The sequence below is a fragment of the Hesperophylax consimilis genome, chromosome 9 (genome assembly GCF_061612785.1).
Source record: "Hesperophylax consimilis isolate HC1 chromosome 9, BYU_Hcon_1.0, whole genome shotgun sequence".
Classification (NCBI taxonomy): Eukaryota; Metazoa; Arthropoda; class Insecta; order Trichoptera; family Limnephilidae; genus Hesperophylax; species Hesperophylax consimilis.
This window is the reverse complement of record NC_142844.1, coordinates 12,964,453-12,992,353: the sequence shown is the minus strand read 5'-3', so window position 1 is coordinate 12,992,353 and position 27,901 is coordinate 12,964,453. Positions and strand designations below refer to the sequence as shown.

Sequence of the window (27,901 nt, the reverse complement as noted above, 5' to 3'; positions counted from 1 at the left end):
ATTTAAATTAAATAAAAAAATTGCGTTCTGCGAAAACACAAAAACAATTTAAACGGAAAAAAAGAAACGTCATTTCTCAAAACCTGTTATAAAAACTTACCTAAGAGATCTTCATTGCTTAAATCTGTGAGAAGGTTTTTGAAATCTAAAATCATTTTATCTGCATAAATTTCTCACGGTCCATATTTCTAAACCCACTGGCATTATGCAAAAAGTCTACATGACCAACAATGGACGTTAATGATAAATTATTAGTCAAGAAAATATTTAGCAATGCATTGTTTAACGCACTTCAGAGACCGCCAATGGATATATTTTTTTATTTTTGAACACTGAAACCCATTTTCTAATAAAATTGCATTTTTTCAGTTTGCATCTCCTTTGCACCAGTAAAACAAATAGAATGCCAAAGTAATAATTGCGTCATTCCGCCGTTCGAGTGTCCAAATGAAAACATAACCTTTTGGTTATATACGAAGTAAGTGCATTTTAAAATTTCATTTTTTCTTAAGCAGTTAGTTGTATTGTTTAATATACCCACTACCTTGGTTAATCAATTTAAGAGATACACAAGACAACCCGCATCAATTGGATTTCGGAAATCCTGAATCTATAAGCAGAGCTGTTTTCGTCCAAAATGTTCCAACAATTCTTTTGATTCATGGATACACTGGGAACAAGGATTATGCCCCTAACCCTGAAATCAGACCAGGTAAGTCAAGACCATTTACTCCTGCAAAAGTTAAACAGTTTAATATTATCGAAGTGGGGCATTGGCAGAGAAAGCAAGAAAGTGGCCTGAATGCAATAATATAATATATGCAAGTGATCCCTTATCTATGGAATGCTTTGTCTAGCACTTGTCTCTAATCGATGTGAAATTATTAATTAGTAGTAGGCTTGTCCACAGTGAGTAAAAACGCGCGTCACCAAAATGGACAATGAAAGCGCAATGCGCTGAATTCACACTCGGATCCGTCCGTGTATTCCTGCGACTGACAGATCGGTTAGGTCGCTTCGGTTCGCTGTCGACCTGTCCGTCACGAACCAATCTGTGTGTGGATGTATGCAACGGATCAGCCCTCCGAGCATGACACAATCGGTTGTCCTGTAGAGTGGTTGTGGTAAAAAACTTTTTTCCCATATTTCAGATCGAAATATCTATTCTCTTCGAAAATTCACTTTCCATAAATGTTTTTTTTCGATGTAGGGAAATTTCTCTAGACATCACTATATGAGATGCTCTACGCTCAAATATCTGAATGTCCGGAAGCCGCGTGTGTGTTGCTATCGAGTAAACCCGTGTGTAAATTCTGTCTCGAAACGGGCGGATCTGCTCGGCGGATCTGTTCGATGTTTCAGCAAAACAACGGACCGATCCACCTGCCTCGCAGATCCGTATGCGTATTCTGCGCTTGGTGCAATTTCGACAGTGAAGTGAAAATACTGAAGAATACAATTTCAACATGAGGCGTAGGTATGCAGATTCAGATGCAGACATCCAGAGAAACCATCTCTCAAGCAGGTGAATAGAGTCATCGGTAGATGATAGATAGTTTAGGTATATATGATAGATCAAAAAAATCAATTGAAATTTTAATTTTATGTTGTCTTATTTTCAAATAAGATCATATCATAGAGTAATTAGGTATTGAAAGTGTACACCTAATTGAAAAATTCGTTTCTAAATTATTTTCAAACACATCTTTAAAAAAAATAGAAATAAAACGTTGCACGCTGTCTATGATTAGTATGCGATATGTAGGTGAAAATGAAGCCAGACATTTTAGTAAGAAGCAAGGCGTGAGTGTGTGCATAGCCACCACCCACGCAGTTAAACGTGGACAGTATCTATTCATTACTTAGCTTAAGATTAATCGAATCTGAAGCAAGAATGGCAAGACTTGAATATCATGAGTGTTAATTTCCGAGGAAAAAACGTTTGAAATTTCTTCCTGCATCTAAAACATGTTGATTTGTTACTATCCAGCGTACTTCGAGCGTGGTGAATTCAACGTCATCTCGATAGACTACGGCAAGCTAGTGCAGGAGGGGTGCTACGTGACCGCAGCGCTCAATGTGCCGCTGGCCGGGCAGTGCTTCGCGCAGATTGTGGACGAGGTCATCAGGGTCAAGGGCGTGCCCCTCGAGAGCTTTCACGTGGTCGGTTTCAGTCTGGGCGCGCACGTGGCTGGCGCGACGGCCAATGGGCTCAAGTCGGGGAAATTCGAGAGGATTACAGGTAACCTGCATATCTTTACCCTTCCTCATTTAACCATACCTTACTTTATATTACCTAACCTAACCTTAAATAATATAATCTAACTCAGGGACTAACAAATTTTACCATCATCTTAAGAATCACGAAATGGTGAACCCCGTTAAACAATTGGTTTGTTAAAAATTATTATTAAAGAATATTCCGGTATGCAAGACGAAAATCGACCTGATGATTCAATGTTATAAAGAAAAACTCAAAAATCACAGCTAATATTGCTTTTGTTTATACGTTTTTCGGGCTGGATCGACGTGCCAAACAGCTGCAGAATCGATTCTACGAAAAGGATTCGAAAAATTTTATCGCACATACGATTTTTCGAAGTTGATAAAATAATGAGTTTTTTGGTAGAAAGCAAATCAAGGTAAACTGAATACATAATAAAACACATCGCAATGTACAGGACACACTTTGACAAGATGGGGAACGGTTGAACAAATCAAGTTTTTCAATTGTGTTCAAGTGGAACCAAGCAAACACAGAGCAGACTTAAAACCGAGAATGACCAGATACACACGTGGCATTGCAATACAAGAAATCGAGAAGCGATGAAGATGATTTAATTTTTAATTATTTTTAAAATGAAGAGTTTCAATTGCAAAGACGCTCGACGTTTGACGTTGCATTCTGAGAAACTTTGTTTGTTAGTTCGGAAATTATTAGAACTACCGTTCGTTTCTTTTAAGGTTCATTTATTACGATACTCGGCAACCGATCCTAATTCCAATGCAAATTATTTCTGGTGCTTAGAAGGTACAGGTTTTTCTGTACGCGGGGTTTTCACCATTCGTTTATAAGATAGATGTAATAATAAGTAATAAATATGTGAATTGTTTTCCATTGCCGGAATATAGTGATCAATCAATTATTATTATCCAACGCGTTGACAACGCATATTTAATGCATCTATATTATAATTTTAATTCCGCGTTGGCATGCACTATACGGGAAAAATAATTATTGGCGGTCATCATTGTATCTTAACTAAAGCATTACATCTGTTTCTATGTTCTCCGATGCAGTATAATCATTTTTTACAAGCAACTATTTTTTTATTAACCAACACGGTTTTTATGAGCTCCGTCGCAACACTTTTTAAATTTTTTCTTGGTCGACTCAACTAACTATAGTTCTCAACATAATTTTTATCATGAATCATGGAGTTAATAAAATCTTTATATTATTTAAACTTAAGAATTAGAACAATTTAAATAAAAAATGTTGATACTCGGTGAATGCCGGGTAATAGTTTTACTATAAGCCGCATAAGCACGCGAGTAGTTAACATGCCAACTACTCACTAAAAGCATGCTTTTCACTGGCATGTATATCCGTGGTATAAATCATATCTCTGATAGCACACTTATTATATTGATATACCAGAGATATGCCAACGAAGTTCTGAGCAGCAGGATTATTTTTTTGTAGTTTTGTGTTCATTAAGTTAGTTGTAAGTTTACAAAATACAGCTTACGTGCAATGAAATGTTATCTTGCTTAAAGTAATATCCTTTATTTACGACTTAATCAGATTCCTTCTATAGTGATTCGTGGAAGTCTTTAATGATATTATAACAGTTCGTCAAGATTACGTGTTTTAGTTTTGTATTATTTACGACAGCTGTCGAATTCTAATGGGAGTCTATTTTATTCTGTCAGCTGCGGGTGGTGATTGGAGCCTCCTGTCTACGGTCGGCTAGGTTCGGAATTTCGTAAAGAGATCGGAACCATTCGGAATCTGATGTGCGCGCGCTTAGCTCGCGTACCCCCAACGCTATCTGTCGTTAAATGCAATAACTAACTTAAGTGCACATTATAATGTGGCTCTTATAATCTTTTTTGAATGTATTAATTAAAAATTCATCCTTTGGTAGAGTTAACTTTTTGACGCATTGGTTTTTTACTTTTTTTGGTGGTCTGAATTCATTGGACGTCCTTGTATGTAGGTACTTGTTGTATATAATTTAGTTTGAACAGTATTTTCGTTGTTTATTGTTTTACGTAAAAATAATGTCATTGCGTTAAATGTCAACATCTTTTATGTAAGTCTGTTAGCCAATATAACTTATTTAAAAAAATTGTTTCTTTTAAAAATCTATTTTGTCTACTGTAAGTATTATTCTCATGGCTCTATTTTTGGAGTATTTGTAACTTTAATTAAGTCAAAGTTTAATTTTAATCTAATATACCTAAACTGGCAGTAAAAAACCCGCCCCGCGGGTTTTTGCTGCTGGGCCCTGCGGCCGCCACTTAATTATGCTTCGCCCAATTTAAGTGATACTAACAACATTTACATTTAAAAGGTAGATATTAGACACATTCTGTAGTAGTCAGAGCGCGGACAGTGAGAGGAAAACACTTCACCCCAACATAAATCTCCACCAATATCTCTTAACGATAGGACATTTCTAATGTACGATCAGACATTACTTATATCCATTTAAGGACACTGCAAATGTCCTATCGAACATTCCCAATGTCCGTTTGGATATTTGCAGTACCCGACTGGACACTCTTCCGTCCGATAGGACATTTGCAGTGTCCGACTGAACACTATCAGATTCTAAGTATTCCATATCAGAAACATTTTCTATAATTTCACCGTCAATTTTAATTTTGCTTTCAGTACATGTTTTCTAAAGTCCAATTATCAGATATTTTGTCTTTTTTGTATTCAATTTAAGCTAATTTATTTTTGGCCATCGTGATACACTATCAGTTAATTATTTAAATTATTTATTAACTATACACAATTAATAATAATAATAATAACATGGCAATTATATAGCGCAGTTTAGTGTCATTTCACTTCAAGTGCGCTTAACTACTCGTATAACAAACTTAAAAAATGGTAATTCAGTATTAATGGTTCTTAAAATTATTCCTACAGTGTGCCTTACCCAATACAGATCTAATATTATAACACTAAATACACTGTTTATACAAGGTGATGACAAAACTTAGAATAACCATAACAGCAGGACAGGACAAAACACGAATATTAAAACTAAAACATAACATAAAACAGGAGGCAGTTTTTGCTCAGAAATGAGAATTTTCTACTAGAAAGAAGTACTTACATTAATAGTGAATTTAAGGGTAAAACATCATGTACCACAAATTGTCAATACCGTTCAAATATCCCAGTACATTTTTAGCAGGGCTGCAAAAGTTCAGATTAACATATTTTAGTATGCTATATTATAAGTCACATGACCTGATTGCATCAACGGATTTAATATGATTTTTTTAGCATCGAGGGACCTCCCGTATGCTGATTGCAAAACTTTCAATCCTTTGATTAGTTTCTTTAATTTTTTCTACTTTTTCTATATACTGTAATAATAATGATATAATGTATAAGAGATATGCTGTTTTAGTATTGTAAATTGGTATAAAAAAGTTCAGAATTTTAATTAATTTTCCAACCAATGCTTGTGTGCAATAAAGCTTGTTGATCTACGCAAATATACGTTTATTTCGCGAATATTTTGATTTACAAAATATACATACTCAGCAGGATTACTGTTTAAAGAATTTAAAATCAGAAAACTAAATGATAAAATAAAATACTTTTTTGTTTTAAAACCACGATATTTATTAATTTAAGAACCGACCGGATTCGCTTTACTTAAGCATCATCAGGGTACAAATTAATACTAAACAAGAAGTACATAATGTGTGCATATAAATAACAAAATATAGAGGGAGACAACATGATACAAATATAAGCAACACAAAGACGGTCATAAAATACATTAACATAAGTGCACAAGTAATGGAAAAACCGCCAGATAATTTTGTAGACTAATGGGTTATACCAATAAATCGGGAGAAACAAAGCATCAACTGGCATGGTGGTAAGGAGGTAAGGAGAAGTGGGATTTTTTTTTTATGGGTTTATTGGAAACAGACCTAATATTGGACTACTTGATATGTCTAATTGATTATTAAGTATCTGACTTTTGGTTTTTACAGCTTTTTTAATTTCTAGTGCCTCTAAGTTGTTTAGTCTGTTACCATGCCCGTTTTTATGTAAGATGTTAGCACCACTAGCACAACTTAGAGGCACTAGAAATTAAAAAAGCTGTAAAAACCAAAAGTCAGATACTTAATAATCAATTAGACATATCAAGTAGTCCAATATTAGGTCTGTTTCCAATAAACCCATAAAAAAAAAATCCCACTTCTCCTTACCTCCTTACCACCATGCCAGTTGATGCTTTGTTTCTCCCGATTTATTGGTATAACCCATTAGTCTACAAAATTATCTGGCGGTTTTTCCATTACTTGTGCACTTATGTTAATGTATTTTATGACCGTCTTTGTGTTGCTTATATTTGTATCATGTTGTCTCCCTCTATATTTTGTTATATATATGCACACATTATGTACTTCTTGTTTAGTATTAATTTGTACCCTGATGATGCTTAAGTAAAGCGAAACCGGTCGGTTCTTAAATTAATAAATATCGTGGTTTTAAAACAAAAAAGGATTTTATTTTATTAAATATGTCAAACCACAAAGTGATTGCTTTCTACAATAATATGAAAACTAAATGCTTTATAATGTACTTCTAACATTCAAAATTATAACCTTACAAATATAATATTCTAAATAAAACATCAATTCGCCTAACTGCAAAATGTAAAAAAAAAACAATGGGGCACTTCAACAATAAAAATTTTGGAGTAAAGTTTTTTAATACATAACCAGAAAGTTCCAGAAATATAAAATACAATAAAGTTATGAAATTTCATATTAAAAATACACAATGAAATTTATAAACTGACTTCATCAACATATAATTTAAAAAACTAACAAACATAATAACACATTCCCCTCTACACACAAACACAAGTCTAGCTTTATTATGGTGGTACATCTTGTACATAATATTTTGTGAAACGTTTACTATGTACATTGTAACATGTTTTCTGGAAATGATGTAACGTTATTTTTTTAATAATTATTTTTAAATTAATAAAATATTTGAAATAATTTTAAATTTCAAAATACGATATCATGTAAAAAATGCAAAATTAAAGTTTATAATCGGCAAATAGTAGTATTTTGCACAAGAAAATATGTTTGCCTTGTCATTAAGGAAAAAGGGATTAAAAATAGAGGTCCGGGGTCTGATCCCTGTTTTATCATATATTTGGATTATCGATACCTACTTATAATCATAAGAACTAGCAGTTAAAAACCCGCTCCGCGGGTTTTTGCTGCTAGGCCCTGCGGGCGGCACTTCTTGCACGGCACTGATATTAACTGTTATGGTACCTAATATAATTTGCTCATAGAAGACTTGCAGTGCTTAAATATGTGTTACAACCGTCAATGTTTATAAGTTGAATCAATATCGTATAGTTTGTCACAACAATCAAAGATAGTTATAACAAAGTTGACTGAAATAATAGATTATTACATATTGATTAATTGTACCCGTGTTTATGGATAAAAGGAGGGTAATTGTGCGATGAGATTAACAGTCGGTTTAATTAAAAGGTGTAAATTTTACTCCAACTGGTGGTAATTCTTTACCTAAAACTGTTACTGTATCTTATAAAGTTTAAAGTTAGAATATATATACACCTTCATCAGGAGAGTAAAAATCTATATATAAAGGTAGATTATTACAATATAGCGCCCCTGAGGTGATATCTCACAAAAGCGGCGCTATGCAAATTGTCCAATTAATAAATAAATATAATGTTTACATTTTATTATGTACGTATGCATTGATATACAATGGAAATAGATAAAATAATGTTATCCTATTAAACTTTATTTTATTAAAAAACAAATAACTTTTTTAACATCACTTTATTAAATACAACCAATACATGTTTCATGAACGAAGTATACACGGAAGTCAAAAATTAAATATAGATTACAATTGGAAAAAAGAAGTGGAAGGAGGGGGGAGGGGTAAGAGTAGGCTGGGTTTATACGAATTAGGAATTACAATATGAAAGACCAGTTAAGTGGGAAAATATTTAAAAGAGAGTTTATAAAAAAAAATTCTTGTTAATTATATCTACTTTTATAAACATGTTCTCTTATTTCTAAAATTTCGAAATTATTCATTTGTGATGCTTTATATCCCGTGTGAAGTATTTTAAGACCTGAAAAAAAAATTGCATAAAACAATATATTCATAAGACAAATAACATTTAATAACGGTTATTCTAATAAATTGAAAGTTGAAATACTAAATATAAAAATTAAACATATTCTCTTCAAACGGTATTTTTACCCTATTTCTTAAGATATAAATAAACAATCAGGATTAAAGCATCGCAAATAAATAATTTTTAAATTTTAGAAATTATAAAACATGTCAATATAAAATCAGATATCAGGATTAATAAGCAAAAAAATTACAAATAATAATGAAAAATGCCATTGCAAAGTTTAAATAAACTTCCAGAAGAAATCTTCTTATGAAACGCTTAATGGTCAAGTAATTTTGCATATTTAAATATTCGCGCCAGTTATTTGGTTAGTTTTTACACCGCCAGAGGTGCGCTCTGTGTCGGCCAGCTATTGCCGGCCATATTGAATGAACGCGTGCTTTTTTCGTCAAACGTCAAACGTAATTGTGGATAATTTTCACTGTAATTTAATTAATCCAATGGATTATAAACTTTCTAAGACATATTTTCTTCGATATTATCCAAAAATTATATGAGGAGAAACGATATTTTTGAAGAAATATCGTATTACATGTGGCGATTCTTTTTCAGTATGAAATCGTGTCTTAATTTTTAATGTCTTATTTTTTTTGTATCCAGTCGTCTGCAAACCGAAATGAACCTTACGGTTGCTTAAAATTGAGGGGCAGATTGGTATTTTTTGCCTGCAGACCCCCAATGCAGAATTTATCCGAATCACATAATATGAATTTGACCAATCAGAGAGCCTACATCGTCCAGACGCTGGGACAATAATACTATCAGATAACGACTTGTTCATGCTCGGAGAAAAATGTTTTTCTTTAGGTCTGGACCCGGCACTGCCTCTCTTCGCCACAGTTGACGATTCGAAGAAGCTGGATAAGGGAGATGCGAAGTTCGTTGATGTCATACACACCGATGCTCTAGAGAGAGGGAAATTAGAAGCCATCGGACACGTGGACTTCTACGTCAATGGCGGGATGAGACAGCCTGGGTGCAAGAACCAAACAGAAATGAGTAAGAACTGACCAATACTTACTGATTTATTATTTTGGCGAAAATTCCACTTGCCTTTTTCACTCCAAATAATATAAAGAATTTCTGGTTAAATTAAGCCATGTACACCACTTACCCCCCTATACATGGTAAATAATCCATTTATGCGCAATACGAAAGTGAACGGATAGCTTTACAACTACGTCGCCTATAAAAAAGTCCCCTGAATTGAGTGGTCGTAGATAAAAGCATTTTTATTAGAATTAATTTATGAAAGGCTAAATTGATTTAGGCAAAATGTTTGGAATGTTAAGCAATTTATTTTTATTGCTACTTTGGTATAATAAAAAATGTATTTCAGCGTATTGTAAAATAATAAGTAAGCATAACTGATTATTTCACAATATTCGCGACAATAGACAAGTTAACTTTTAGTTTTATTTATTTTATCGCTGTAATGGTGAGACCACCAACAGATATGAAATAACAAAATATCGGGCTAAATTAGTTAATTTTAATTGTGTCTTTAGAGAGAAGTGTATTAAAAATAAACTAGCTATTCGGCTTATAAGTCTAATAACAACCGAGAAAAGGGTCATTGAAATGTAGGTATTTTATTACACAGTGTCATATAATATTATCTAATTATTACGTATTTAATTAATTACATTTCTTATCGGAGCTGTAAAGTCCATTAAACTTAACAATCAACAAGCATAACACCCAGTGGAAATACAATCATATTACTCGTTTATGAAATGAAAAATCATTACAACAAAATCGATTGCAGTCCTTGCCCGGAATAACGTTGCACGTAATAATAGGTACCGTTTTTTTGGGAAAAAATAATAAAAAACGAAAAAATTAATAAAAAACGAAACCAGTAATGTTTCAATATATTTTATATTCAAAATAAGATATATGTGTAATTTTAAATAAAAAATGTTATTTAAAATTAAACAATAATTTTGTAAACATCACTTATAGGTAAATACTTAATGCCTACCGGGTTTCGCTACAACCGTAGCTTCATCAGGGCGGTATAATACTATAAGTGATGTTTACAAAGTTATTGTTTAATTTTAAATTATAATGTCACATCACAAAGTAACCGCTTCATATGAAGAAAAAATGTTATTGTTGACACAATAGTCAGTGCCATATGGAAAGTATGCTTATCTAGCTAAATTCACACATGTTATGAAAGGATTTGAGATTATCAATAAACTTCATTATGAATAAATCAAACGATTGTCATGTTATCAAATCACGTTATTTTTCTACAAACTTGTTTCGACTGGCAAAAATGAGGCTTAATAATATTTTCTGCAGAACTATTACTTTCCTGCATCCTTCAGTTTCTTGGCTTTGATGTCTTTCCAATTTAAAATCAAAGGAGTTCGTTTCTCCACTTTACTCCCAAGAATTAAACCACGCTCCGCGATTTTGAAAAATCTTTGAAATTTTTTGAAATATTATTAATAACTCAACATTGATAGTTTTGTTGGAAACAACATTATTCCGGGCAAGGGCTCGAAATGTCAATGTAGTTAGTTTTGAAAAAAGTCAATGTAGTTAGTTAGTTTCATGTTTATAAAAATAATTTTATAATCATAACTGTCATAACTGTTTACCAGGCGAATCGAGTTGCAATCATTGGCGAGCCCCTGTTTACTTCGGCGAATCGATCAACAGTAAAGTTGGTTTCTACGGGACGAAGTGTGTCTCATGGGTTCTACACACCCTTGGCTGGTGCGATGTTTTTCCCAGCAAACAGGAGATGATCATGGGAGAATACGTACCGAGCAAGTGAGAACATTTAATTTTAATTCATGCTTTTTATCTAATCGCGTTAAAATGTGACAATTTTTAAATTTATTTTATTTAGCTTTATTCTATATTAGTCTTATTACAGCTTTTCCAAGTTCCATCAATTTTAACAATGTTAATTTGTTTCTACTTTGTAGTGCTACCGGTCTCTTTTTCGTTGAAACAAATGCCGAGGCCCCATTCGCCAAAGGATCTACGACTTCGAACGATGGAGATAAAAATCCGCCCGAAAACAACGAGACCACTTAAATAAACCAACTATCGAACAATCTTCATTTTTCTACCTCAACTGTTCTTATACCAACATAGTAATAAAGATATATGATTTTTTAATGTTTTTAAGTTTATTTAAGCATGCTGCAGAGAAAATTATTATTTATGAATTATAATAACAAACGTACTAACGAAATATCGCACAACTGTCTCGCAGAGGTAATCAAAGAGAATCTATCCTGGCACAAATCTCTTTGTTTATTCCGACTGAATGATCTGATTTACTTGTTCATGACATATCTTTCCAGGAAATCCCAATCTCATTAATCTAGCTGTCTTTGTTCACCGCTATACTTGCACAAACCATATAAACTTTTCATTTTAATAATATTCATTATGCTTATTGCGGAATGCATTCTGTTAGATCTCTTCAGTCACGGGTATTTATGTTTTAGTTTAGTATTCAGTCAACTTTTATCCTTTGTCAAATTTCATATATCACTGCTACGATTATATACTATTATTTATATGAAGTTAAGACGTAAAAATATTGAAAACGTTATAAATGCAACAAGGAAATAAAGGCATCATAAGAAATTAATACAAATATACGTTTTGCGCGGGTTTAAATTTTATTTATTTTATTTATATATTTTATTGAGTAAAACTAAATTAGCCATGTCCGAAACAAACAAGAAAGTATGGTATACAAAATCGTGCGAGGTTGTTATTGATAACCTGTTGAAAAGATGAGTAACTTTGAGTTCGACCACATAGATGTCACTGAAAGCCTTTTGGAAATCAGCACGAATGTATCAAGTTCTCGTCTACCCATTGACATCTACCCATTAATAATTCTTATTCAAAATCAAATTTGAAATAGGAAATAATAAAATTAAAAGTGGAAAGTGTATATTGAAACAAATTTTCGAAAAAAGCTATGCAATAAAACCACACATCAACAATAATAATTACTAGCAGTTAAAAACCCGCTCCACGGGTTTTTTGCTGCTAGGCCCTGCGGGCGGCATTTGGTTGGGCTTTGTCCAGTTTAAGTGATACTAAGAATAGTTACATTTAATAGTTGCATATTTGGTCATTCACAGAGAGAGGGTGAGTATATATTGTAAATAGATTATTACAATATAGCGCCCCTGAGGTGATATCTCACAAAAGCGGCGCCATACAAATTGTCCAATAAATAAATATAATGTTTACATTTTATTGCGTACATATGCATTGATATACAACGGAAATAGATAGTATAATGTAATCTTATTAAAATTTATTTCAATCACAAATAACTTTCTTTACATCACTTTATTATATACAACCACTACATGTTTCATGAACGAAGTTCACCTCATCAGGAGGAAGTATACTCCGAAGTCAAAAATTAAATATAGATTACAATTGGAAAGAAGAAGTGGAAGTAGGGGGGAGAGGTTAGAGTGGGCGGGGCTTATCAGAATTAGGAATTACAATATCGTTAGACGGAAAAGACCAGTTGAGTGGGAAAATATTTAAAAGAGAGTTTTTTTTTTTAAATCTTGTTTATTATATCTGCTTTTATATTAACATGTTTTCTAATTTCTAAAAATATAAATTATTTATTTGCGATGCTTTATATCCCGTGTGAAGTAATTTAAGACCCGAAAAAACAAATAGCATATAACCATAAAACAATATATTCATAAAACAAAAAGCATTTTATAACGGTTATTCTAATAAATTGATAGTTGAAATACTAAATAAAAAAATTAAACATGATCTCTACAAATGGTAAATTTACCCTATTTCTAAAGATAGATATAAACAATGGCGTAGAATTCTATTTGTGGATAGCGATATTCCAAAATTATTAATAAAAACTTTCCTGGTACTATTCAACCGGCGTTTTACACTACTAACAAAATGAAGAAATATATTCTTAATAATAAAGATATCAATAATCAAACAAAAAAATTGGGAGTTTATAAACTCAATTGAGATGATTGTGATTTCTTTTACAAATGTAGAACCAATAGAAACTTTGAAGTCAGAACTAAAGAATATCTCGAAGCTCTAAATGGAAATAGTGAATCTGAGTTTGATCATCTTTTGAATAATGATCACACTTGATAAAAATTCAGGTCTTAAAATACTTCACACAGGATATGAAGCATTGCAAATATATAATTTAAGAAATAAGAAAACATGTCAATATAAAATCAGATATAATTAATAAGCAAAAAAAAATATAAACCCTCTTTTAAATATTTTCCCACTCAACTGGTCTTTCCGGTCTAACGATATTGTAATTCCTAATTCTGCCCACTCTTACCCCTCCTCCTTACTTCCACTTCTTCTTTCAAATTGTAATTTATATTTAATTTTTGACTTCAATGTATACTTACTCCTGATGAGGTGAACTTCGTTCATGTAACATGTGGAGGTTGTAAGTAATTAAGTGATGTAAGAAAAGTTATTTATGTTTTAATAAAATAAATAATGCCATCACAAAGTGATAAGCTTTCAGAAGAAATCTTCATATTAAAGGCTTGTTAATGGTCTAGTAATTTTGCGTTGGTTAGATGCATATTTAAATATACGCGTCAGTCATTTGGTTCGTTCTTATACCGCCAGAGGGGCAGAGTGGTCGAATTTTGCCTGCAGACCCCCTTTCGGGATTTAAGCGAAACAAACTATTTGAATTCCACCAATTAGAGGGCCTACATCGTCCAGACGCTAGTAAAATGATACTATCAGACTAGCAGTTAAAAACCCGCTCCGCGGGTTTTTGCTGCTAGGCCCTGCGGGCGGCACTTCTTGCACGGCACTGATATTAACTGTTATGGTACCTAAACTAATTTGCTCATAGGAGACTTGCAGTTGCAGTAAGTTGAATCAATATCGTTATAGTTTGTCACAACAATTAAAGATAGTTATAACAAAGTTGACTGAAATAATAGATTATTACATATTGATTAATTGTACCCGTGTTTATGGATAAAAGGAGGGTAATGGTGCGATGAGATTAACAGTCGGTTTAATTAAAAGGTGTAAATTTTACTCCAACTGGTGGTAATTCTTTACCTAAAACTGTTACTGTAAGGTATCTAATAAAGTTTAAAGTTAGAATATATATACACCTTCATCAGAAGAGTAAAAATCTATATATAAAGGTAGATTATTACAATATAGCGCCCCTGAGGTGATATCTCACAAAAGCGGCGCTATGCAAACTGTCCAATTAATAAATAAATATAATGTTTACATTTTATTATGTACGTATGCATTGATATACAATGGAAATAGATAAAATAATTTCATCCTATTAAACTTTATTTTATTAAAAAACAAATAACTTTTTTAACATCACTTTATTATATACAACCAATACATGTTTCATGAACGAAGTATACACCGAAGTAAAAAATTAAATATAGATTACAATTGGAAAAAAGAAGTGGAAGGAGGGGGGAGGGGTAAGAGTAGGCTGGGTTTATAAGAATTCGGAATTACAATATGAAAGACCAGTTAAGTGGGAAAATATTTAAAAGAGAGTTTATAAAAAAAATCTTGTTAATTATATCTACTTTTATAAACATGTTCTCTTATTTCTAAAATTTCGAAATTATTTATTTGTGATGCTTTATATCCTGTGTGAAGTATTTTAAGACCTGAAAAAAAAATTGCATAAAACCATAAAACAATATATTCATAAGACAAATATCATTTAATAACGGTTATTCTAATAAATTGAAAGTTGAAATACTAAATAAAAAAAATAAACATATTCTCTTAAAACGGTATTTTTACCCTATTTCTTAAGATATAAATAAACAATCAGGATTAAAGCATCGCAAATAAATAATTTTTAAATTTTAGAAATTATAAAACATGTCAATATAAAATCAGATATAATTAATAAGCAAAAACAAATTATAAATAATAATGAAAAATGCCATTGCAAAGTTTAAATAAACTTCCAGAAGAAATCTTCTTATGAAACGCTTAATGGTCAAGTAATTTTGCATATTTAAATATTCGCGCCAGTTATTTGGTTAGTTTTTACACCGCCAGAGGTGCACTCTGTGTCGGCCAGCTATTGCCGGCCATATTGAATGAACGCGTGCTTTTTTCGTCAAACGTAATCACGTAATTGTGGATAATTTTCACTGTAATTTAATTAATCCAATGGATTATAAACTTTCTAAAACATATTTACTTCGATATTATCCAAAAATTATATGAGGAGAAACGATATTTTTGAAGAAATATCGTATTACATGTGGCGATTCTTTTTCAGTATGAAATCGTGTCTTAATTTTTAATTTATTATTTTTTTTTGTATCCAGTCGCCTGCAAACCGAAATGAACCTTACGGTCGCTTAAAATTGAGGGGCAGATTGGTATTTTTTGCCTGCAGACCCCCAATGCAGAATTTATCCGAATCACATAATATGAATTTGACCAATCAGAGGGCCTACATCGTCCAGACGCTGGGACAATAATACTATCAGATTATTCTGCATGCGAACACTATTTAAAACGTGGCATGAAGGTTTGTGGGTCGGACAGATTACGCTATACGCATTATGGCTTGGCCTATTTCAGCATATCGCTCGCCATACAACCCCTACGGGAATTTATATATAGCGCGCTAATAGCGTGGTATTTGTCACAGGCTTTACACAATTATAAATTAATTGATTTAATTTCAAGAAGTCACAGTCGTTTTCTTGGCATTAATTTTAGTATTTTTTTAAAAGTACTTATATTTTAAATAAAACAATATATTTGTAAACTTCACGTTTATTTTTTATACTCAGTGCCGATCAGGTTTTGCTACAACCTTGGCTTCGTCAGGGCAGTATAATACTCAGTAAAATAGAGAACAAAACATATTTAGTTTTTACAGTGAATTGCAAAAAAAGAGTTGAGCTCCGGGAGGGGGGGGGTAGAGGTAGAGGTAGAGGTAGAGGTAGAGGTAGAGGTATGTGGAGATTTGAGAAGAGGAGGCTCTTTGTCATTAAGGAACAACCTAAGAATCTGACTTTTATTTATGTTTATTTTGTTGTTGATGATTTTGCAAACCGCTGTAAAAGCTTATAATATATTTACAAAACATGTTACTTGTAGATTTTATTAGAGAATTATATTGCAAAGACGAAGCTACGGCTGTGGCAAAACCTGATCGGCATATCTTCTAAATAGTATAAAATAATGTCACTATCCTCGTCTATCTGTACGTGCGCGTAGTTCTTTTAAACAACAGAAAGGATTTTGATAGGGTTTTCACTATCATTTAGAGAATTTCTTCCCGGGAGGTTTATTTATATAATGCATGCATATTATGTTAATAGAAAGTTGAGAAAAGTCGATGTTTTGCAATCAAGTCGTAAAAATATATTTTCGGGCGCTTACATTGCTAACGCTGGCTAAACCTTATGAGATACATCAAAATAATGTACTACGGAATTGTAGATTTTCAAAAGGCCTACAGAAAAAAAAAGTAAATGTATAGTATTATTACAGTTCTTTTAGAATAGGTACATGCTAGATATAAAATGTAAAATTTTATAGCTGAATAAGATATACTATAAAAAAGTAGCATTTCATCACTATGGTAAAATACTTCCACTACTAGCTAAAATTGAGAACTGAAAAGTCGTCTGCCTGAAAAATCCCAGTGACTACCCCAACAACTAGAAGCATTGATCCCCCGTGCACTAGTGCACGTGCGTAAAACTCGACGTACACGAGCGAAACACCCGTTCACAGTTGATGTTGTCTTCATGAGAACGGGCCGCTCCTTGGACTCGTTTTTGAGTAAGACGGCTCGTATGTGTAACGAGCTACCAGCTTCTGTTTTCCCTTCTTCATTTAATTGCATTAATAAAGCCCTTTCAACAGCCCCTACCTTAACCCGCCTCAAAACGCTGTGACGCCATAGCTCCCCTGCTTTTACACTGTACAGAAAGGGGCGCTCTTGTGAGGTATCACAAAAAAAATCCATGATCTCAATAATAGTCAGCAATTAACGATAAACTACCAGTAAAAAAGTGTACGTTCGCACGGATGAACAAAATTAATGTCGTGAAACCAACAAAAATCCAACAAAATTCCAGGGCTTAAGACTAGCGCAGCACCGGGATTACGGTACCGAAAAATTTGCGGGATTCTAATTCTCGGGATCCCGGGATTTAAAGCTCTGGCACAAACATAATAAAGGTGATCAGCAATATTCAATAAATTTTTCTTTGAGCCACCATGATAAAACCAACAGCGTACAGTATAATTCACGAACTAATAAAGTGTGCTCTCATTCAGGTTTAAACTCCCGCCCCGTTAACGTTTCACAAGTTATTTTCTGAAAAATTTTAAAACTGTTTATTTGTGCCGCAAGACCTCCCCACCAGAAAACTTATTTGTTCCACACAGCAACAGAGGGTTTTTCCGAAAAACCTGAAGGAAAATTATAAATATCAAATGTGTGGGATTATCAGAAACCAGGAACAATGAATCAATATTATTTCTCAATTGTTTTCAGTAAGATATGGTTTATTTATAATTTTTGAAAAATTATCATTCTTACTGTTTTTTGTGGCTGCATTAAATCTGATAAAAAATACTTTTGATTAAATTCATAATGCATAAGCGAAACTTCAACACTTAATCGATTATTCCCCCCATTCAACTTTCTCACCTTTTCAATTAGGGAAATTGAGTGTTCTTGCGGTATTTTATCGTTATGCTGCAAATTTTTAATTTTTTTTAGTTCTAGTAATTTCGTTGATTTGCGTTAGTAAATCTTTGGTAATTGAATATCGTCCAGTCGTTTATACTGCACAGTTTACGCGGTGAAGCCATTTCAATTGCAGTGAGTTTTCAATCTGTTATCAAATATAAATAAAATGTAAATGTCTCATGTCCGTTTCGTTTGATTTCATTTTCTGATTCCTTTTTTTTTGGGAGTGTGAAAATCATAGATTATGTTAAATCCCTTAAGTTTTTTATTTTATCACAATAAAATATAAATAAAAGGCATCATTTCCCGTCGTAAATTACTTTCCCAACTCACTCACTCCCATTAAATTATTTGGCTAAAATATAATAATTTTTTTTATTCGCATTTCTTTAATTTGCAGTAAATCCAATATAAATTAATCAATCTAATCGGTAAAATAGAATCCCTCAAATCCTGTAATAAAAACTTGATAATGAGATTCATACATCGTTTAAATTTGTGAGAAGGTTTTTGAAAATCCAAATATCGATACACACTGGCATTATGCAAAAAGCGAAGTCTATATGACCAACAATGGACGTTTACGATAAATTATTAGTTCAGAAAATATTTCGCAATACATAATTTTTACGCACTTCAGAGACTGCCAAATGCATTTTTCTTCCTTTTTGAACACTGAAACCAATTTTTCTAATAATATTGCATTTATTTTTAGTTTACATCTCATTTGCGTCAGTAAAGCAAATAGTATGCCAACGCAATAATTGCGTTATTCCACTGTTCGAGTGTCCAAATCAGAACATAACCTTTTGGTTGTATACGAAGTAAGTAGTTTTCAGTTTCAGTGTTTCTAAAATGGTGTGTTGTATGATTTAATATACCTACTACCTTGATTAATTAATTTCAGAGCTACACAAGACAACCCGCATCAATTGGATTTCGGAAATCCGGAATCTATAAGCAGCGCAGTTTTCGTCCAAAATGTCACCACCATCCTTTTGATTCATGGATATACCGGGAACAAGGATTATGCTCCTAATCCTGAAATCAGACCAGGTAAGTCGAGACCATTTACTCCTTCAAAAGTTAAACAGCTTAATATTACCGAAGTAGGGCATAGAATTGGCAGAGAAAGCAAAAAGTAGCCTGCATGCAATAATATAATATATGCAAGTGATCCCTTATCCGTTGTGAAAACTCTGAAATCAGACCAGGTAAGTTAAGAATATTTATTCTCTCAAAATTAACAAAAGTGAAACACATATAATTATGATCGAAGTGGTGCGCGGAATTGGCAGAGAATGGAAAAAAAATAATGAAGTGCTTTGTCTAGCAAATTTCTCGAATCGGTGTGGAATTAATAAATAGTATTTGGCGTATCCACAATGAGTAAAAACACCCGTAACCAAAAAAGACGTTGATAGCGTAATTCTTTTTCAACAGTGAAGAGAAAATACGGAAGAATTTAATATAATGTGAATATAATGTGAAGGGTATGCAGATTGTAAATGGAAGAAGACGTAGGATAAGTCCAGAGAAACCATCGCTCAAGCGCGTGAATAGAGTCCAGTCATTGGTAGATGATATATAGTATAGGTAAATGATAGGACAAAAATCAATTGAAATTTAAATTTTATGAAGTGTTTTTGGCATGGAAGATTATATTATACAGTAAGTAGATATTGAAAGTGTTCACCTAATTACAAAATTTTCTATTTTTGAATTAATTTCGAAAACATCTTTAATATAATATAATAAAAAAAAAAATAAAAAATAAAAAAATAAAAAAAATAAACGAAATGAGTATATTTAAAACAAAAGTCAAAACATGGCTTAGAGATCAAAGTAATAATCAACTTACAAACATTATTAAGACAATGTAAAGACTATTCAAAACTAAATACAAAAATTTAAGAAAAACTACAGGCCGCCTCAGAACAGGAAACCCTAGTGAGGTGGACTGTGAAAAAAAAAAAAAAAAAAAAAAAAAAAAAAATAGGTGTGAATGGAGCAAGAAACTGTTGTAAGGATGAAGGTATGAGGGGTTCCATCATATCCACCTACCAATGAAGTTAAATGTGGACAGTATCTATTTATTATTTAACTTAAGATTAATTGAGTCAGAAGCACTAATGACAATACTTGAATACTAATGTTAGTGTTAATGTTCAAGGAGAAAGCGTTTTTTTCCTGTATCTAAACAAATGAAATTTCTTCCTGTATCTAAACACGTCGATTTGTTGTTGTCCAGCGTACTTCGAGCGTGGTGAATTCAACGTCATCTCAGATGAGCTTCGCGCAGATTGTGGACGAGGTCATCAGGGTCAAGGGCGTGCCCCTCGAGAGTTTTCACGTGGTCGGCTTTAGTCTGGGCGCGCACGTGGCGGGTGCGACGGCCAACGGACTCAAGTCGGGGAAGTTCGAGAGGATTACAGGTAACCTAACCTATGTAACTTTATCCATCCTTATTTAACCTAATCTGACCCAACGTAATTTAACCCAAGTACAGTAAATCTTACCATCATGTTTAGAATCCCGAAATGGTGAACCCCGTTAGAAGATTGGTCTGCCAAAAAATTCCAACATTTTAATGAAACAAAATTTGCTTTATTCTGGCAAAGCTACGAAGAAAAACTAAAAAAATCCAAGATAATAGTTGATTTTGTAATGCGTTTTTCGGCCCATATCGATGTGCAAAAGTGCTGCCGAATCAATTCTATAATTCGATAATATTTATGGCACATACCATTTTTCAAAGATGATGTAATAGTGTTTTTTTTTCTGCGTATTGGGCTCAAAAATAATAGAGTATTATATCTTTGGTTACAAGTTACAAGGCTGTGCTAGAGGCTGCTAGTCAAGTTGATATTTTCGCGAAAAAAATGGCTGAGTCGGGCGATGTAAAGACTCTCAACTTCATTTGCACTATCGCAGCTACCAGTGCTTGTCGAAAACAGGTTCTCTATTTTATGTTTAAATACATAAAATTGCAGAAGGTACGTTTCTTATTTCTCCCGGGACCTCCAACTCAGCAAGCTATGCGCACAAAGCTAGAGATATGAGAAGGTAGCGTGCGAGTATGTAGCATGCCAGTATCTAGCATTCCTGTATACTGACCTAAAAGTACGCGAGTAGTTAGCATGCCAGCTACTCACCAAAAGCATATTTTTTCAGTGGGATGTATACCCGTGGCATAAGTCATATCTCTGATATTGATACACTAGAGACATCCCAACGGAGTTCTTTCTATGTTTATTTTTTTTTTAAATTTAATTTGTTTATGTTATTGTTACGGCTGTTTCGACTTTCAAGGTCATTTTCAACAATTGCGTTCAATGTGAGCATCTTTTTAATTATTATCCTATTAGTTCATCTAACTTCTTTAAAAATTTTGTTACCTTTGAAAATCTATTTCGTCTATTTGAAGTATTATTCTCATGTTTCTATTCTTGGAGTATTTGTAACTTGTCAAAGTTTTATTTTTAATCTAATATACCTAACTCCTAAGTATTCCATATCAGTAACACTTTCAATTATTTCACCATCAATTTTAATGTTGCTTTCACTACGTGTCTTCTAATGTCCAATTATCATTAAAAAATATTTTTCTGTTCATATTTATGGTAATTTCTTTTTGACCATCCTGTTACACAATTCAGTTCATTATTTAAATTATTTATCAATTATATGTAACGATATTATTATTAAATTAAAGTGTGTAATCACCAAGTACAATAAAATGCCAATACTGTTCAAATATCCCAGTACATTTTTAACTGGACTGCGGAAGTTTAGAATAACATATTTCAGCATTCCTTTGGAATGTTAAATAGTTTAGCAGTGCTATTAAAATATATTTACCATTAATTTTAACCTCCAGTAGAAATATGCTGCACCAAATATTGCTTAACCTGTCAATTCAATACTTGTATAAACACGTATCACTAAATCAACACTAAAATCAAAATCGTGACCGGAAATAATTAAAATATATGCATATTTAATTTTTATCGAATGCAAAATTAGGGTGTCACAGTGTGATAATATAATTTTAACTATTTGTAATATGGGTTAAGCTATGTGTATTTTTTATAATTATTTAATTTAATCTAACTTTTTGTAATAATTGAAATTTTCGTGAATACTATTACTTAAGTAATGCTAGGTTGAAGTAACTAGAAGTAAAATAAACATTTATGCGGAAAAATATTTTTATAATTTTTCTTTATTCATTGACATGGTTATTACAATTAATAAGTATGTTTAGACCACCAAGCTAGGCACATGCCCGTGTTTAATTAGTTTTCCTTTTATTTATGTGTTTATATCACAACTAGTATTGTAACAATGATATTTGAAATGCCCGAGTAATTGGGAGGAGTGTACTTCTTGCACAAAAGCGTCAATTCAATTATTTTGTGACACACATCATTCTTTCCGGAGACTCAAAAGTGTCTCCGTGTGCTTGAAAATGGAAAACATCGCATCGATAATAGATCAAAGAAAGTCTGTCAATCAAGGAAGCTGTAACAAACACAATAAATCTCCCAATTTTCATCTGAATAAAGAGAAGCTTACTGACTTTATTTTTCCTATTCTACAACAAAACTTTTCGGATACATTTGAAAACATTAAATTACGAACCCATCAACGGTTCGTTAACTTTTAATAATTCCAACATTCCCTTAAGGTATTTCTATTTATATTTTTCGAGATTTCGTTTCGAACTTACAATATCCATCACTATTTAGGCTTCTTAAGGCAAATTAACCGAATAATAAATAGTGCTAATTGAATATCATCTTGGAGATTGAAGGATTATCTTTTATTTTATTTATTTTACTAAATCACACATAAATATTGAAATGAAAGAAAAAGCATTTGTATCGCTGATTTATGTTACGAAACCCTAAACGAATTTAAAAACACACATTGCATTAAGCTAATATAAATTTATAAAGTCAGTATCCTCAAAGCTTCGATTCAGCTTCCAGATATTGCAATATATCGAAAGTACTTTATTAAATTTATTACTTACAACAATAAGAAAATGACCTATTCGTACTCGAAATCTCAAATATATCTGACATAACTGACAAATAAACTGATTTGAATTTTTCAATAATTCTGTATGAGAACTAAGTTATTATTACTTATAACAATAAGAATAACGACTTATTCGTACTCGAACTGTCAAATATATCTGACATAACTGTAAAATAGACTGATCCCTGTCTTTTTTATATAATTCGGTCTAAGCACTGAGTTATTTTTACTTATAACCAGTGGCGGATCCAGGGGGGGGGTCACGGTGGTCATGACCCCCCCCCTGGGCCCCAGCCCAGGGGGGGTCATGACTACCTAGGTCCTGGGCCCATCCAGGACCTAGGTGGACCACTAATTAAAATTGTTAAACATAATGTTTTTATATATTTTTTGTCACAATATAAATTTTATTTAAGTACTTTCAATATTTAATTAATTTAATATAATACTTTGTTTGACGGCAAACGCATTATTCGGGAACGAACGCATCGAAAATTCGAATGTTACCGCGTCACCGCGCACCGCCACCGGCGCGCGCTTCGGCCGCCACCTTTCATATTATTATGACACATTTCGTGTAACCACGTGTGACGCTTGCGCGCGCTTTGTTTCGACTAACGTCTAGCGTCTAGCAAAACCTCAATCGGAACGACTAAACTTTATTAATAAAGTGTTTACTTTTATTTGTTTACTAAGTTAAAAAAAATAAGTTCCAATATAAGTAATAGTGTTCTTAAAAATTGTTGCTGCAAATTCAATTCATTACAAGAAATGGTAAGTAATCTAATCAGTTTCTTCATTATGCCAGTGTATGTGTGTTTAAACTCAAATGTTATTTGTTAATGTTCTAAGGCTGGGGTTAGACTCGTAAGTTTTTTTCCTGTAAAGCGCTCTTGAAGGCGAGTTTGGCCAAATCCCCAATGTAAACGACACCAAAAGTCACTTAACGTAATTTTAGTAAGTTACAGAACTTATTCTTTCGGAAGTTTTTTGACAGGTCTGGACAGGTCTAACGCGCCCGCGCGAATTACCAGCCTTCCTATACTTCCTAAAGCAATTCTTAAGGCGAGACACAACCTCGTTCATCGAGGTTTTGCCCAAGGCTAAAATTTTAATTTATTTCGGCGAAATTATAATTGAATTTAAAAAAAATAAAATTTTGCCGCACGAGGGATGCAAGTTATTTATATTTTAGATTAATAAAACAATACCTTACAATTAATATATTTTACGTTCAACGATTTTAAAACTTTGTAACCCGTGTATAACTATAAAGTTAGCGGACTTAGCGGTAAGTACCAGATTTTATTTTTCTAGATGATGAATTAATAACTTCGGAAGTGGACACATTTTTAATATTTGTAACAAATTCTTCAGAATCAATTAAAATGAAGGCTAAAAGTGTGGATAGATTTTTTTACTAAGATTACGAAAACGTTAGTAATTTTTTTTAGAAATGCATAGTATTATTTTTAATGATGGATTTTGAATGATTTACATGAAAATGTTCCGTCTCCGATTATGTTCCCTTAATTTTGTAAAATTCCAAACTGATTATTTTTTTTATACGGCAACACTTTGATATCCGGCGAATTTTTGAATTTGACGTTTAACGTTCACTAGATTTATTGTTTGTTCTCTGCGAACTTAACCACTTAACCTTTGATTTGACTTTTTGCATGAGTAGGTGGTTTGGTATATTTATGCTTTTTGCTAAAGATGGCGGTGTTTTGACAGATGTTATGAACAGAACTCCGTACAATTTCATGCCATTTTTGTGACATTCGTGTGGAAAACGTTCTTTTTTAAATGACTTTCGGCTAGTTAATTACCGTTTTTCTGCACATATAAAATTATGTCCCGTCTTTCCGGTTTATAAAAAATGGTCTGATTTTTCGAGTTGAAATTTAAAAAAAATCACCAGGGTTTCAAAAATACGATTAAAAAAAAATACGGAACGTCTTAGAATATTTGCCTAAACCGGATTTTTTTTTAAATGTGTTGCATGTGGCCTATTATCGGTCCAATCCTTTCTAATCCTAATGTTTCTGTTTTTAACATTTACGTATTTGAAATTTTGAATACGAAGCCGGTTGCCGTCTGTTGTTGACGTCCTTATGGGGACCTTTAGTATGGTGTATGTAAATTTGATAAAAATACATATACCTAGTTTTTTTAAAGTATGTATTAGTTACATTTTGTTAATATATATATATATAAAAAGTAGTACAAGCGGGAAACTGGAGAATCTACACCACATGGGGAACCCAAAAAAACATAAAGTTTTTTGATTTGAGCATTTTCAAAAAAAAAAAAAAAAACCAAAAAAAATATTTTTCGGCTATTTTAGGGTTAAAGTTTTTTCTGGTGTTTAGGGTTGAATAACAGATGTTTTAACCCTGCAGAGCAGAAATATTTTATGATTACACCGGGTTAAATGAAGGGTGATTTCAAAATAATGCTTCAAATCCGAGTTTCTTCATTTGTTTTACTTTCAAATAGTTTTAATTAGTTGGGTACTTTGATCTTCAGTAATAATTTATAAGAATTTGATTAAAAAAAAAAAAAAATCAACTTCAAACTCGATTTACTCGATAACGAAAGCTCAAATAAAAAAAAAATATACTACAAAATCGACTCCAAATGTGATGTAGATTTACCAGTTTCCCGCTTGTACTACGAGTTTCCGGACACCCTGTATATATATATATTAACAAAATGTATATATATATTATATTTCACTTAATCAAGTTTCTTTTTATTAATATATGTAGCTGAGAGCAGTTCCTTGATAATGTCTAATACTGATATTTGTTTGCCGGGTTTGAACCCGCGATCTCCGGATCGCTAGCTGGCAGCCTTTCCCCTCTACCATGGAGGCCGTCGAAATTTTACTTTTTGTTTTAAAATAATATATATTGTATTCGTTTTAATTATGCTCTTTTTGGAATAAATTCAGCAAAGGTAGATGCAAGTTATTTATTTTCACCGTTTTTTTTAAGTCTATGTATCCATAAATTGATGTATCTAATGTAGAATATTTTCATTTGAGAAATTTTAGGTTGACGAATATAATGCTTAAATTCAGTATTGGTAGATCAGAGTTAATATTTTATAAGAATAATTTTTAAATATATGTAGCTGTGAGCTGTTCCTTGAAAATGTCTAATACTGAGATTTGTTTGCCGGGGTTCGAACCCGCGATATCTATTGTATTTGTTTTAATTATGCTCTTTTAGGATAAATTCAGAATAGCTAGATGCAAGTTATTTATTTTAACCTTTTTTTTAAGTGTATGTATCCATAAATTGATGCATCTATTGTAGAATATATTTAAACCTAGCTGTGAGTTGTTCCATCATCATTTCTAATATTGAGATTGGTTTGTTGATTTGTTTCCAAAAAATTTATTTGTAAATAAATTTTACAAAAATTTTAGATGTGGAAATTTGATAAAGTGTATGTAAATTTGATAAAAGTACAGTTTTGTAAAAGAACGTATTAGTTACATTTTGTTAATATATATACATATTATATTTAACTTAATCAAGTTTCTTTATATTAATATTTATATGTACCTATTAATAATTCACTTTCAGAATATTTTTCTTTGGATTGTAAATAAATAAAATCAATTCAAATTTTATAAATATTTACTTTTATTAGCGTTCCCCATAGTTTGAGGATTGTCGATAATATTGACTACGCTGCCGGCTCGGCCGCTGCTGGCAAAATAGAATGGACGGTATTCATCCACCAGGTAACAAGGTATTAACAAGCGTATGGAAGCATCGGCGAACGGAGATCTCGCTGGGCGCTTCTTACGTATTGCAAGCACCGCGTCATGGCAACAATATTTATTTCAAATTACTTGCCTCGTGCAAATCAGGCCAAAATATGACGGTGCAAGGCGCTCGGTTTTAAAATTTATAAAGCACAAGAATCGAAATATTTCCAGCGTTTATATTCCTCTTAAATATGGAAGTACAGTACTTACATTTATTAATAACATTTGCTGCACACGGTTGGTCCTAAAGGAGTTCAAATTTTTAATTTCAAACAATTTCAAAATAAATGAAAACAGAATGAGCAAAAGAACAAATAATATATTTTACACCCCCCAAACAAATACTAAATTAATGCAGACGCATAGCAGTTTCATTGGTCCTCGTACATTTAACCTTCTACCACTACAAACTCAAATGATAAATAAAAAGATAGAATATATTAAAGAGGTAAAATTATGGCTGATTGACGCAGATATTGAAACGCTTTTACTATAAATTTATTTATCCTTTCTACAACTCACTTGCTGAAACTTTATAAATTATTGTACCTAATGTTTTTCTCTTTACTTTTTATAATAACTATAAACAAAAAAAAAAACTTTTTCTACTAATGTATATTATACTTTAGGTACTTGAAATATAGTAATCGTTTTATATTACCCACACTCAGGCAGTCAGTGCCTTAGTGGGTTTTCATTTCTTTTGTAAACTATTTGGTATTGTATATTATGTTATTTTATACTATCTATTAATATGTATAATATGTGTAAAGAAATGAAAATAAATAAAGTAAAAAATAAAGTAAAAAAAAAAAAAATTCATTCGGCCTCACTATT

The 27,901-nt window shown here is 32.1% G+C and overlaps 1 protein-coding gene across 1 annotated transcript in view; it reads left to right on the top strand.

Annotated features, from left to right (window-relative positions):
• Positions 1 to 220: 220 nt before the first annotated feature.
• The window catches only part of LOC149420937 (uncharacterized), an 86,857-nt gene continuing 59,176 nt past the window's right edge, over positions 221 to 27,901 (top strand). The window contains exons 1-10 of the mRNA XM_089635148.1: positions 221 to 236; positions 370 to 478; positions 564 to 712; positions 1,991 to 2,242; positions 9,285 to 9,476; positions 11,093 to 11,264; positions 11,423 to 11,509; positions 19,139 to 19,287; positions 19,441 to 19,445; positions 20,483 to 20,666. Coding sequence (XP_089491274.1) covers positions 221 to 236; positions 370 to 478; positions 564 to 712; positions 1,991 to 2,242; positions 9,285 to 9,476; positions 11,093 to 11,264; positions 11,423 to 11,509; positions 19,139 to 19,287; positions 19,441 to 19,445; positions 20,483 to 20,666 — 1,315 coding nt within the window. The remainder of the gene's footprint in view (positions 237 to 369; positions 479 to 563; positions 713 to 1,990; positions 2,243 to 9,284; positions 9,477 to 11,092; positions 11,265 to 11,422; positions 11,510 to 19,138; positions 19,288 to 19,440; positions 19,446 to 20,482; positions 20,667 to 27,901) is intronic.